At 38.7% G+C, this 14,674-nt stretch overlaps 1 protein-coding gene across 1 annotated transcript; it reads right to left on the bottom strand.

Annotated features, from left to right (window-relative positions):
* Positions 1-6,942: 6,942 nt before the first annotated feature.
* On the bottom strand, positions 6,943-9,297 carry LOC112185639. The gene is made up of 2 exons (XM_024323902.2): positions 7,805-9,297; positions 6,943-7,352 (listed from the first exon to the last, which is right to left on the bottom strand). Exons 1-2 carry the CDS (start codon positions 9,010-9,012, stop codon positions 7,271-7,273), a joined length of 1,290 nt encoding a protein of 429 aa, XP_024179670.1. The 5' UTR covers positions 9,013-9,297; the 3' UTR covers positions 6,943-7,270.
* Between the last annotated feature and the right edge of the window lie 5,377 nt (positions 9,298-14,674).

Here is a 14,674-nt window from a genome sequence, read left to right as displayed (position 1 = left end):
TTACTTTAGACTTTAAAGCACCTTATGTACAATTATCAGTCATTACCGGTTCTGAATCTTCTTCATCTGAGCTTTCTCCCGAGCATGCATCTGCTTTGGTTTCCACTGCATTACCATGTCCTCTTGAATTTCCTTTTCGGTTTTAATTTCCATCTGCAGGAATGAAGGCCTTATAGAGTTTCCACAATTTGGATACCTAGATGGAAAAGCACCGTCCAAGTCCAATGTTCTTTGGTCCTGCACGATTGGCCTTTTAATTGAAGCTCCACCTATTGAATACAAAACTCTTTATACAACTTATTTACCCTATAAGGGCTATTAACATGTGGTTATTAAAAAAACTTTGGTAGATCTTTCGGATCTTTTTTCCTCTTTTGAAAAAAACCCTAGAGAGAGCCTCCCTCTCGACTCTAGCAGTAACCTAGCCAATTCCGTGCACTCCACGATCTTCCGTCTTGAATCTGACCTATAGCACCCACCGTTTTTGTCCGCCCTCCATGCAGAACTTTAAGATCTTAGCGTGGAATTGTAGGGGCCTGAATAATATCGAGACCCAAGACGCTCTAGTTAACATTGTACGTCAGCGAAAACCCAGTATAGTGTTTCTCTCTGAAACCCTAGCCACACCAGACCTACTCAATGACGTCCGTCGTCGAATAGGTTTTGATGGGGTTCTTTGCTCCCCACGGGAAGATGATTGTCGCGGACTGGGACTCTTTTGGCGAAACGAGATCCCTGTACGTCTCCGGAACTACTCGGCCAATCACATCGATGCAGAGGTCGGGGAGATTGGTTCGGAAGGCGTTTTTCGTTTTACAGGAATCTATGGAGTGGCCACAGCTGCGAACCGAACCATCACCTGGAACCTACTTCGAACTTTAGCAGCACAAGTTCATCTTCCCTGGTTGATTGCTGGAGATTTCAACGAAATTCTGTGTCGGGCAGATAAGTCGGGGGGCCCGGCTCGTAGTGACAATCAGATGACCAGATTCCGACAAGCTCTGGTGGATTGTGGTCTAATGGACATGGGATTTGTGGGTTCTCGCTTCACCTGGGCCAATCGATTCACAAAAGTACGACTTGATAGAGCATGTCAGAATTTCCAATGGCGAGAGTTGTATCCTTTCTCCCGAGTAATCACTCTTCCCCTGAGTCGTTCGGATCACTGTCCCCTCCTCATTGAGGTTAATCCAGAAAGACCTCCAGCACGTCGTTCCTCTCGACGCTTTCGATTCGAAGAAATGTGGCTGAACCACTCCGAATGTAGTCAGGTGATCAAGACTGGGTGGTTATTACCTTCTACTGGAGAATCAATGACCCAAGTGGGTCGTAAAATTAAACAAACAGGAAGCCTTCTTCTCAGTTGGAATGAAGGGGTTTTCCAACAACGTCAGGTCGAGATGCGGTTAATCCAGCGTAAGTTGGATACGGTGATGGCAGTGGACCACCAGAATTCTCACTTTGATGAGATCAAGGCCCTTCAATTTCGCTTGAACGAGTTACTCTCTATCAACGAGACTTATTGGAGACAACGTTCAAAAGTTCAATGGCTTCGAGAGGGAGATCGTAATACGAGCTTCTTCCATCGACGAGCATCGAATCGAAGGAGCAGGAACCGTATTAAGGGCTTGCTGACAGAGAATGGTCAATGGACCAGTGAACCAGGTGAAGTTACTAATATTCTACTTCAGTACTATGAGGCTAGCTTTCGTTCTGAGCAATCTGATCCTATAGCTATGAATCTGATCCTTGATTGTATCCAACCTCGGGTCACGGAGAGTATGAATGGTGAACTCATGGCTCCTTACTCGGATGATGAGATAAAACGAGCCTTATTTCAGATGCACCCTTCAAAATCTCCTGGACCAGATGGCATGTCCCCCTGTTTCTTTCAAAAGTTTTGGGATGTGGTGGAGTTTGATGTTTGTCAAGCAGTCCGAGAAGTTCTTAGTACTGGAAGGATTTCTCAGGAATCTAATTTTACCCATCTGGTATTGATTCCGAAGACCAAGGAGATAAAGCTTGCATCGGATTTACGCCCTATTGCTCTATGTAATGTAGTTTACAAGATCGCTTCTAAAGTGTTAGCGAACAGACTAAAAAAGGTACTCCCACATATTATCTCTCCCCTTCAAAGTGCCTTTGTTCCAGGTCGTCTCATATCGGATAACACCCTTGTGGCTACTGAAATAGCACATTTTATGAAGAAACTTCGGCGTCAGATCGATGGTTTCTTCTCTCTGAAGTTAGATATCTCCAAAGCCTATGACAGACTTGAATGGCCTTATTTGGAGGCTATCTTAGTACGACTTGGTTTCTGCCACGGTTGGGTGGATGTAATCATGGCCTCCATCAAGTCGGTGAGTTACTCTATTCTTATTAATGGCAACCCTACTGGATTCATTTCTCCATCGCGGGGTATTCGACAAGGAGACCCCCTCTCCCCGTATCTTTTTATTCTCTGTGCAGAGGGTCTTTCAGCTCTCATTTCTTCAGCTGCCCAGAACGGGACTATTAAGGGTCTTCATATGACACCTTCGGCTCCAACTATGCATCACCTGCTTTTTGCCGATGATAGCTTCTTGTTTGGGGAAGCTTCTCTTAAGGAATGTCAGGCCTTTAAGAATATTCTCTCCATTTACGCCCGAGCTTCAGGTCAGAAGATCAATTTAGAGAAATCTAGTGTGGTTTTTAGTGGCAATGTGGGGTTGCATTCGCGAAATCATCTAGCCTCTATTCTCGGGGTTAAGTGTGTAAAGGAACATGGCCTTTATCTTGGACTGCCCATTCACGTGGGGCATGATAAAACAGCTATTTTTGCTTATTTGAAGGAGAGGCTCACCAAGAAATTAATCAGTTGGAGGTCCAAACTCCTTAGCATAGGGGGTAAGGAACTCCTCATAAAGGTGGTGGCTCAGGCTCTTCCAAATTATGTTATGAACTGTTATTTACTCCCCAAATCACTCTGTGATGATCTACAAAAAAAATACAAAACTCTTTATTCTCCTAGACCATTTCACTACAAAAAAAAAAAAAAATGAAAAAAAAGAAACACAATGAGTATGTGCAGCTGAACTTACCACCATTATTTGCTCCTTGGTTTGATTATCACTGAGTTGCTGCACCAGAACTCGACCTCCCATTCATGGTATACTTCACACCTATTGGTCCTTGTGACTTCAAGGCTTTTCCTCCTCTCTTTTTGATACTGCAATTCAGTTTGTTCCATTGACTGAATGGAAAATGCAGCTGCTGCAACCACAGTTGCAAACTCACTCTCTTGTGGATCATAATCCATACTAATTTCCCCTGGAAACTGCCTTCTTGACCAGCTTTTCCCCTTGTTATCCACAAAAAGAAATTAATCACTCAGAGTTTCTTGAGAAGCCATGTGATTATGTTAGTTCTCTTTGTTCCATGCATGGATGAACACTGAAGAGAAACTACATTTTAATTTTAACTAAGCCACTTTTGAAACTCAATGAGCCATGTACAACAACCTTCAAAGATAAATCATGGATTTATTTCCACAACGTTTTTAAAATACTTTTCAGATTCAGAAATATAATAAAGCTTAAAAACTCTGCTTGTTGGAATGAAAGCTTCTTTCCTTTAATGGGATCTGATCCTTGCTGCTGGTTTATGCTTGATGCTGGGCCACAAAATCTCACTCCAATAGACTTGTCACTAATTCTTTCCAAGAATTAGTCGATATTGACAATATGTAGAAGCAGTAGCAGGAACCAACGTTTTGTGGAAGAAACCAAGTATACTAATGTGTTCTGTAAATTAATGGCATGGCCATTGATATCTCTAAGCTGCAATATTTGAACATAGAAGAGTGGAGGAAGCTAAAAGTACAGATTCTTAAAACTCATATCATGGATATGCTACAAACCTGAAGCATAAGAAGTTCCTATTAAATAAGAAAACCATATTTAGGAGTTTGCAGCCTTGATTTAGTATATGAGCTTGTTGAGTACTACTAGAAAATGATGAATGTCTTGGATTAAGAAAGCAGTCGATGAGGGTCTCAACACTAGGATGGCCGAAAGAGAATGGCTTGTTAGCCGGAGAACAGACTAAGATCACAATCTCAACTCCACAGAGGGTGCAGAGCTCACTAGCCTTTTCGAGAATGTGACTTGCAAGTTACTTCTCTTTGGTATTCTGGCAATCACAATCTTTTGGTGACCCTGGCTAGGCCACTTGCTCTTCATCGCCATAGAAGAAACTTGGATTGTGGAAGAAGTATAATGAAAGAGACAGGGACACAATACTAATGCTAGCTTATCTTTTCTTGCAGTAAATCAACTTGTGATGTTTTGGGGGGTATCCATACACAAACATGTATTTATACTAGTGCTCTTAAAGAAGCACTTATGTTGGGCATATTATTGTGTAATTGGGGTCTTAATGCTCAATTACAGTATATGATTATAACACAAGATCTTTTGGAAGTTTCTATTTGCCAAGGAAGGTCTTTGGGAAGTTACAAGTTCTTATTCACCTAGTAGATAATTACTGTGCATGTGAAAACTAATAACCCCATTATGATTGGCATAATACACACTCATAGAGTTAATCTTAGAAGTCAATGTGAACCACCTACAAACACCCCTGACTTAAACAGAGAGCTACTGTTTTTCAGGTTAGTCTCCTCATGCTTCTTCTTAAGTGGCAAAAGTAAAAGGCAACGAGGTTCATTTCATTTCGATCTTTATTCCATGTATCTTTCTTTGAAGCATTATCGACACCTAAAAAATTAAGGGGAAAAGAAAAACACACACACGCACACAATCTTTTTAGTGGCACAGTGTATGGATAGAAATTCAGGTCTATCATGTCAAATCCTCATCCAGCAAGACAAAATCACAAAGACAACTTCTCTCACTAAAACCATCCTTGCCTTTTGAATGCTATAGAATTGCATTGTCAATGACCAAGAGCCCGAAACCAAGATTTAGTGAAAATATCAATTGCAGAAAGTAGAGAACTAAACATGCCAGGGAAAGGTTGAGAGGTTATATTGTACAACCATTATTTTATGAGTCAACAATACCACAAAATTTCTGAACAGCTCAACTGGATAGGATATGAAAAGGTTGAGATTTGATATTATGAAATTTAATGTCACAGATAATCAGTTTGGCAAGCCAATAAAGACTTCAATGCCATACATACTTTGCAGGCTAGCTTTAAAACATTTTGCTAGAAGATAGAACATTGACACCGCATGCAACGAGGGTGCTTGATCCAATGAAGTTACAAAGTAGATTGCTCAACTAAATCCAGTTGACCACTAAACCGCCAAACTTTGTCCATGAAATTAGAATGAACAAATACTAGAATCTGTAGAAAGCAACATTTGTCTTTGCAGGTTCCATACATTTTGCAGCAGTGATTTCGCAGCAGACAACTTGTGTAAAAGACATGCTAGTTCTATACTACTAGGATTTCATTGGCTGAGCTAGAGGCCTCCAGAGTCCCAGCCTATACTTGTGGGTGTATTTCAAGATCGGCTTCCTCTGCAAAACAGAAATCAGATAACTTCGTTAAATAAGTTCCATGTTAGAAATTGAAGAATTGTACTCATGAAATTAAACCACCAAGCGTACAACATTGGAATCCTTGGAATTTCATTCCCAGAAGGTCATAGTTCGCATTCATTCCCATGAAAAAGAATTCAAAAAAGATTATTGAGTGAGATCCAAAGCAAAAGCAAACAAGAATGAGCATACCAAAGCTCTCTTTGGTTACAGATACCAGAGCCCTATTATAGCTACACATTCCTAATGTAATAACTACTGTTATGGAGAAAATAAACTTCAATGTGCTAACATGTAAGATGGACAAGCCCAAAAAGTAAGTGATGTAGACTTGAGATATGGATTACTTGTTTGATAGGGATGCCAAGTTTCTTCAGTATGAGACTACAAGTGATCAGCAGCTTCTGAAAGTCACCAATCTCAGATTCAATTTTAGCCACATGAGCTTCCACCCCATTGCCTACTCCATTTAATAATTCTGCTAAATGTATAAGTGTTGCATAGAAAAATGCCTACCCCATTGCCTACTCCAGCTTCTATAATTCTGCTGATATAGTTTACATAGAAAAATGCTGAATGTATAAGTGTTGCATACATAGAATGTGTGTTTCTGGACCTTTTTTATTTTTTTGCACAGTAAAAGTAAATGTGTTTATGTGCTGCTGATATAGTTCACAAGTGACCTCAATGAAAATGACTTTAGATTAATGTTCAGTTTACAAGTGATCAATAAATGAGTTTATGTTCTGTTGGACCTTCTGATAGAACGGATAAACTACAGCAACTGTGAAATTAGTAGAAATCTGAGCAACATTATAGTTCTTACAAACTGAAATATATTCTTTCCCTAAATCACACGGACTGCTTTCAAGAACTTGGATTGCTGAGAATCTTTTACCACAATTAATCTTCTCAACAGCAGCATTCTTTTCTGGAATTCTACCTCTGTACTATTCTTTCTTTTGAAGCATCAATTGTTGTGGAGTATTTTAGTACTGACTTCAATAAAACTGAAGATAACATCAACTCCTCGAGGCTCTATAAAGTAAATGTCCAAACAAACAAAATTCAATGAAGAATATTTGTACCAAATGCTTACGGAAATATTCCAGCATCCAAAAAAAAAAGCTTAAAGGAGACCAGTTACTTCCTCCAAGTCAAAAAGGAGTACATTTATCCAAAAAAGCTTAAAGAGACCAGTTACTTCCTATCTTTTGCAACAATAACTGATAATTGATATAGTCTGGAGGGAAAAACAAAAAAACAAAACAAAACTACCATTAACCAGAAAACAAGCAAGCAAGATTAAAAAAACTTTCTGTTTTTCATGATTAGCAGAAGCTTGTATCTAATAAAGCTTCCTCCAATCCGCATAAGAAAGTAAGACGGGAGATTAAAAGACAAAAGAGAAAATAAATGGCATGATTAAGATGGGGCTTTAAGAACCTGGTTAGTATTTAAGAGTATTACATATCAAAGTTTTGGACAAATGAATATCCAAAGCAAAAAGTTGACTTGGCATGCATTCCACAGTTCTATGCCTAGTACCAAAAGTCTTGTACAATCTGTTTCTCCATGTCAATCAATCACCGGCGGGCGGTGGCAAAACGTAGTGATATTCATAGACAATTTATATCAGCCCATAATATATGCTTAACTGGAGAGGACCATAACCAGGAGGAGCTCAAAACCAAACATTACCCCTCCCAACCAAAGACAATTCACACCAACTGAAAACCTACACCCATCATAATCCGCTTGCGCTTGTGGTTGTGGTGACGCTGGCTCTTAGGCTCGGAGGATCTGAGAGATATGAACAAAAAAATAAAATGACAGAACAATTGCATAGCTGTGCAAATGCATGCAAAAGCCGAGATGAATAAAAGCAAAAACCAATATATAATACATTGGTAAAGAAAAGGATGAAAGCAATAAAACATGCAATGTAATCCAATTTGAAGGGAATAGTTCAAGCTGCTAAAACTGGACCAACATAGGTAGTTACTAATTGTATTTGCCTGCTAATCATTTCGGTTGGTATCAAACTAGCAGTTTGCTATTTGAAAATAAACCTTCAAGCACTGACTCTTTTTTTATTATAATAACCTTGCACCTTCTTTACTTATTTTATTTATGGGATATCATGCATATCAAACCATGAAACTACTAGACACACGGAGAACACAATGAGAACAGTTGCTAATATACTAAAATCTAAAAGAGGGGGAGGGGGTGGGGTGAGAGAGTGACCGTACATGACGAAGGCATCCTGGAGATTAAGGTAATCATAAAGCCTCGGAGACTCGCTGTTCTCATATTTGCAAGCATTAGAAAAACACGAATTAATATTGTCAAACTGATGATAACACAGAGGAAGATCATGGTAGAAGTGTTTCCCTCCTCCTTCACCATTGTGAACATTAGCTTTACATTTCACATCAAAAGTTGCTACAGCTAACGACCACGACCATGAAGTTTGATCAATTTCTCCAGATAGAATGAGACAGAATTTGTTTTCACCTACATAGCAAACTTTTCCACCAAAGAAATAGCTATTGGGGGAGGGAAGCTTAGAGTTGCTGTTCAACTGATTGAGTGGCTCTTGATACAGTAGGCTGCCATTAGGCGCAAAGAAGTAACCCACTAATCCTTGAGCAGTATAGCCAACGGCGAGGCCCCCTTTTCCGGGTTCTGCAAAACATATAGAACGGTAGGGCAAAGCCGGTATCAGAGGCAGTGAGTAGTCCTCAATCTTGTTGTCTTCCATTTCCTCTTCTGAATTATATGAGGGGAGCTGATCAAACTGCCATTCTGCATCTTCTATGAATTCCCATTTAGGTGGGGATTGATCCACGTTGTAACAAAAGAAGCCATGAGGAGTGCACAAATAAATCTTTGTGCCCAGCACAAAATGAAACCCATAAGTAGTAGCAGCAGAAGACGAACAATAGTAATTTGGAGGCACAGGCAGCTCCTCCCATGACTGTTTTGCAGAATCATAGCACTCAAAGGCCGGAGATGGAAGCGTACCGTGATAGTAATATGGCCGAAAACTCATTACGTATACCTTGTCACCCATGGTGGCCAAAGCTCTGGCATTGATCTTTGGTCCTTTTGGTTTTGGAAAACCAGGAGCAGCAGAGATTTTTCCGTTGGAGGAATCTAACACAAAAACATCACAACTGAGGCCAGAGGAGTCAGGTTCGTTTGCAGCATCGAGAAATCCTCGCCACCAATACCTTCCAGCTCTTTCATTCTTCCGAATCCTTTCTCCTCCAACCATGTACAATTTATTCGAATCTTGCAAAAAAACACACATTCCATAGGGGAGTTTCTCCTCCAGAAAATCTGCCACTAGTTCAAACTCAGGAGATTCCTTTTGCTCCTCGAGCTTGTTAAGATTCACCCTTCTAAGATGATCCTTAAATTGCAAGTACAAATAGTTTTCGACCTTCTCCTCCATGCTGAGTGTCACCCCTAATCAACCTATCACACAATCAAGTAGAATAATGTCACAACCATGTGCAAACAAAAACCCAAGAAACAAATCCCTAACCCTAACCCTAACTAGGAATTAGAACACAAAGTGGCAAATTAGAATCAAACGCTATCCTAGTTGACGAGCATGAACTACAAATTAATTCAATTCCGACGGCAATTACGGCTCCACGAATAAGAAGTAAAACAAAATAAGAAGCAACAATTTCTGCAAGTTTTGTGGAGACGAAGAACGGAAGAAGGTATTGCTCTGCTTTTTGGGATGCGCGGAAGTCCCAATTCTCTCTCTCTATATATATATACTAGTCTCTTAATTGGCTTTTATTTTTTTAAATTAAAAAAGTTACAACAATTTCTCTCCTAATTTTAGGGAAGCTTCTCCTTTTTTCATGGGAGGTATTGTAAGTTTTTCAAATATGATATAGCATATTGACTATCTTATCCTCATATAGAAATAACTTATTTATTAATATTTATATTATGTGAGGACATATATAGTAGTTCAAAAATTTAACCATTCCCTGAAGAATTAGCTTAATTATATAAGATATATGGTAGTTCAAAAATTTAACCATCCCCTGAAGAATTAGCTTAATTATATAAGATATAAGATACTAGCATTTTTCCACACATGCTCTGCATGTGCAAGCTATTATTTTTTTTTTTTCAGAAAAAAATGTTGTAAATATTATTATCTATGTGGATGTCCATGTAAATACTCATTAGTTATGTACTTTGATGTAAACCCTACCTCTATATAAAGGAGGCTAATGAGACTGAATGATATACTTCTACTTCCTCCCAATTATTCTCTCTCCATCTTCTTTTCTACTTTATAACACGTTATCAGCACGTTTTGCTCTTATTTTTTTCTTCTTAAAAACTCGATGATGATCTAAGATGTCTTGGCGCAACGTTTGTTGCTTTTGACCATGATTCATGCTCTATGAGTTTTAATTCTCATAATTATATCGGTTGATTTTGTGTAACCTATATATGTTTTTGATTCACAGGTTATATAATTATGCAAGCAAATTGTTTTGATTTGGATATATTACCATCTTGAATTCTTGATTAAGGGACAGCTAGCTGCAGACTTGCTATCAAATCATTTGGTTCGATTGGATTTAGCAACCCTTTGTCAGTACTCTTAATTTTCATGGTTTGGTTTATCAATTTTGTTATTCCCAATGTCGTGATTTGAGCAATCTGATCCTTTGATTTACCTGATATGCATGAGATAATTATGAGCAATCTGATCCTTTGCTCGTAAGTTTATGGTTTCAATTTGATATTTGCTATTACAGGCCCACATATATGTTGGTGAAATACGAATGGTTTTTTTTGTTTCTTTTTTTGTTTTCCGTTTATTATCGATCATTGATCAGTTCCCAAATTTTCAACCCCTTGGTTAAGGGTAGTCAAAGCAATTACATCTGACAAATATATTATTGCATTTTTTTTTTCGTGTCTTCATACACACCGCAAAGCACGCACTACCAAACATTTCATATATACCAATATATTTTTGTCTTCTATTCTGGGTACATTCTTTTGAAATCCAGGTATATTTTTTAGGGGAAATGATCATTTACCCATTTTTAGCTTAAAAATTGCCCACTTGCTCCACCAACAGTTTTTTAACCTCATTTACCAAAAACACTCTAAGGGATTATTTCCCTAATACCCAATTAATTCTTTTTATTTATTTTTGGGACTTTTTTGCCCTTTCCTTCTTTCTCACTTGGAGAGAGAAGTCATCCTCCACCTTGCTGTGCATCGGTGACCAGTGGCCGGCCGTGGTCTCCGGTGACCGACAACCGGAATCCGGTGACCGGTGAAGGGATTACCGAATCCGGCTACCGGACCGGTGACCGGATTCCGGCGTTTGATTTTATTACCCCCCCCCCCAATAATACCCAGTAATCTTATTATTGCCCCCCAATAATCGTATTATTGCCCCCCAATAACAAGTTTAGTAGGGATCAATAATTAATGAAAAATGAAGATGCTTATAATTTTGAAAGTTTTAGTAGGGTTATCCAAATAAATAATCTTATTATTGCCCCAATAAACATTTTATTGCCCCCCAATAATCTGTTTACTGCCCCTCAATAATCTTATTATTATCTTCCAATAATCATTTTATTTGCCCACTAATGATCTTATTATTGCCCAACCAAATCATAATAAACAAAACAATCACTGCTAGCAACATCCCATATTGAAATCGGCCAATTTTTTGTAGAAACAAACCACCGCAACAACCATTGGAGGCCTCCTACGCATTTTACCAGAAAACAAATATGAATCTTGCTGAGCATCAAGAGGCTCTTTCTGTTCATTAAGCTGAGGCGGCTGAATTTCCTGTAAGATATGACTATGCACACCACTTGCATTTGATACATTTACGGTGTGTTTCCCGAAGCGTGAACCATTGACAGTTCCAACTATTGCAGAGAATCTTCTACTAGGTGTCCGACTGGGTGACTTGCTTTTAGGAGGTAAATGCAGATTATTTGAAACACGATCACAATTTGCATTTCCAATTGCACCAACCAGCAGCATTCAAAGTACTAAAGAATTCTTCAAATAACGGTGTCTGCAGCTTCTTCAGATCTAATGCCTGATATAGTTTCAAGGAGCAAGTTTAACGAATTAGACTCCAATTAATACAAGCTATCCAAAAACATGGATTTGTTGAAATCATTTCACCATTATAAAGAAAACATCTTGGTGGACACAAGTAGTACCTTTTCATCTAGGAAGGCTCTTATTTTCGTTTCTGTGACTTCCTCATCATCCTCAGCCACTGATGGACCACAAGGAAATGTGAATTCATTCTCCACCTTATGAGATGCTCCAGCGCTCATCCCAAAGCCCACGCAGACCTCCCTGCAGACCCGAGCCCAGCAGCCCATCCCAGCACCGATCCGGCGATCCCTGCAGCACCAGACCACAGTGCCTAGCCCAGCACGTACGACCCTCCCCGCAGCCTGCACGCCCAGTCCCACGCACCAATAACAGCATCCCCGTGCCCACCTCACTGGCCTCCATCTCGATTCGGCGGCCTTCCCACTCGATCCCAGCCCACCGGGTCGAGCACCGCAGCATCCACCCTCCTGCCTCCTGCCCCCGCGCGTCTGTGGTAGCCCCTAGTGCCTTGCAGCATCTGTGGTAGCCCCTAGTGCCTTGCAGAGGAGAGAGAGAGAGAGAGAGAGAGAGAGAGAAGGGAGAAAACGCAGATCAGAGGGATGAGAGAGATAGATATGAGTGTAATTTATAAATTTAAATGAGGGCAATACTGTCAGACACTGTTGGATTGGGTAAATGGGGTTAAAAAAACTCTTAATGGAGTAAGTGGGCAATTTGTAATCTAAAATTGGGTAAGTGGTCACGGCCCCTATTTTTTATTAATCTATTATTTGGATTTCAATCGTTTGAGAAACTGATATAATAAATTCTACATTTATTGAGTTGTGGATCAAAATAGATCGAGACCTGAAGTTTCTTGATCCGATAACATGAGGGCCTGGAGTTTCTAGAGGGTTAATTATATTATCAAAATTGCAACATGAAGTTTCTCAGAGCCTATACATTTAACGAGGGCCAGAAGTTCCTCAAAGTTATACAATGACCGCATGTAGTGATCCCTGGTCATATGGGGGACCTGAAGTTCCTCAAGGATCATGAAATGTAAATTGAAATTATGACATGAAGCTCTGTAGAACTTATGCAATTACGAGGGCCAGAAGATTCTCAGAGTTATATAATCAAGTGTATAAACTCGCATATTTTTTTTTTTATCCCAATAATTATAAGAGGGCGGGCCAGAAGTTCCTCAAAAAATTTTAGGTAATGGAGTTCCCTCCTCCGCACGACAATGTGATTTTGAAGTTCCTCACCTTATTTTGATATTATGTTCTTGTGCAATTAGAGGAGGGGCACAAGATTATCACATTTGTAAAGTTAAGCAGACCAGAAGTTCTGTGTACTTTATTCATTCATGGAACCAGAAGTTTCCACTATTTATTTGTTTATTTTGCTTCCCTGCAATTTTCCTATTCTGTTATATACTTTCGTTACAGTACTTATCTTTTAAATTATTTTTGTTGTTACTCATACGGACCAGCAGTCCTATATCTCGAACATATGAATTTTGAATGTAATATTTTAGAACCAGAAGTTCAAAATTTCATAGTAGAACCTGAAGTTCTAACAGTAATAATCAAACCCAAAGCTTTGAGTATAAAAGTGAACTTGAAGCTTCACTTTAATCACCTCGAGCCTGAAGTTTCGAGCACCAAATTTATTTGAACCAAATTACGAAATTTTAGAACTTGTAGTTCATAGAAAAATATTCGAACCTGAAGTTTCGATTACACATATAATTCATTCATAGTTTATTTGACTTTATGTCAACTCGAACTAGAAGTTTCGAGTAATTTTCATATGTCGATTGATACATTCTTCTTTATGCTTGCTTAAAGCATTCCACCTTAGAACCTGAAGTTCTAATTGTGCAGACTCGGGCTGTAAGTTTCGAGTATATGGACAATTTATCGAAGAGTTTTAATCTCGATCAACCTCAAACCTGAAGTTTTGAGGGGATTATATTGACACCAATTTATATGTAAGCAGATATTCAATCATTGTTTTATGACGAATGAGTACGAGTATACCCTAAATTTGTGATCGTGAGTTTTATAATTAAAAGAGATCAGAACATGTAGTTCCTTGATCCTTAATTACATGAGGACCTGAAGTTCCTCAATGATCATACTAATTAGATGACCATCTAAAGTACTTATAAGTTATGGTCATCAAGTTTAAACTCGACATTTCGAATATAACATTTTGGCCAGAAGTTCAAAATGCATTTGATGCTAATCTACATCAAACAACAATACAATAATTGAACGTCATGTTTTACTTGTATAACACGAACCAGAAGCTTCGTATATATCCTATGAGATCCACTGTTCAATTCTTACAAATTTGATTTGTGTCACCTTCAAACTTATGTTTTGAGTGACTTTCAGACAATGCAATTTATCCATGGTGTCCAGAAAACATTATTAAGACTTATGCTTATGAGGCTAATATAACAATCATCTCAGAAATTACATATCTGATTGATGGCTCTAGAAGAGCACAAATTATTGTCCATTTGCATTTTGTGCCTCCAATGTGGTTAGAGAATACCATTTGTTCTCTCATGTCAAATTTGTATAGTAAATTTAGGCATATAATGTCATGAACCAGAAGTTCATTGAATCAAATACATTATTTTGGCATGTGAAGTTGCGTCATCTTTTGTCTACCATGTTTCGTGGACTCACTTACAAGTTTTGATGACTGCTAACCTTACACACAAGCAAATTATTTATTTACCGCATATTTGTGAGTTGTCACTTTAATGAGACAATCTTCTTGCCATGAGGGGGAGAAAGATTGTTCCTGAAGAACGATATGAATTGGTGTGAGATATTTATCCACCGTCTCATTTTGACTTCGAAAAATATCAAAACTAGTGAATTGATAAAAGAAAGTGACAAATTTATATGCTAAATGCAAAGGCATCTGCTTGGGTTAAAGTCCCTGAGACCAACCATATTAATACAAAC

This window comes from Rosa chinensis, chromosome 2 (genome assembly GCF_002994745.2).
Source record: "Rosa chinensis cultivar Old Blush chromosome 2, RchiOBHm-V2, whole genome shotgun sequence".
NCBI classification, from domain to species: Eukaryota; Viridiplantae; Streptophyta; class Magnoliopsida; order Rosales; family Rosaceae; genus Rosa; species Rosa chinensis.
The sequence above is the reverse complement of the archived record's forward strand: the minus strand, read 5'-3'. Positions and strand labels throughout refer to the sequence as shown.

What these genes read in the sequence shown, in the direction of transcription:
- LOC112185639 (XM_024323902.2), bottom strand. Translation starts at nt 9,012, where the DNA reads ATGGAGGAGAAGGTCGAAAACTATTTGTACTTGCAATTTAAGGATCAT. An exon ending in CTCCAGGATGCCTTCGTCAT is followed by an intron (nt 7,353 to 7,804) that starts GTACGGTCACTC and finishes CATATCTCTCAG; the next exon opens with ATCCTCCGAGCCTAAGAGCC.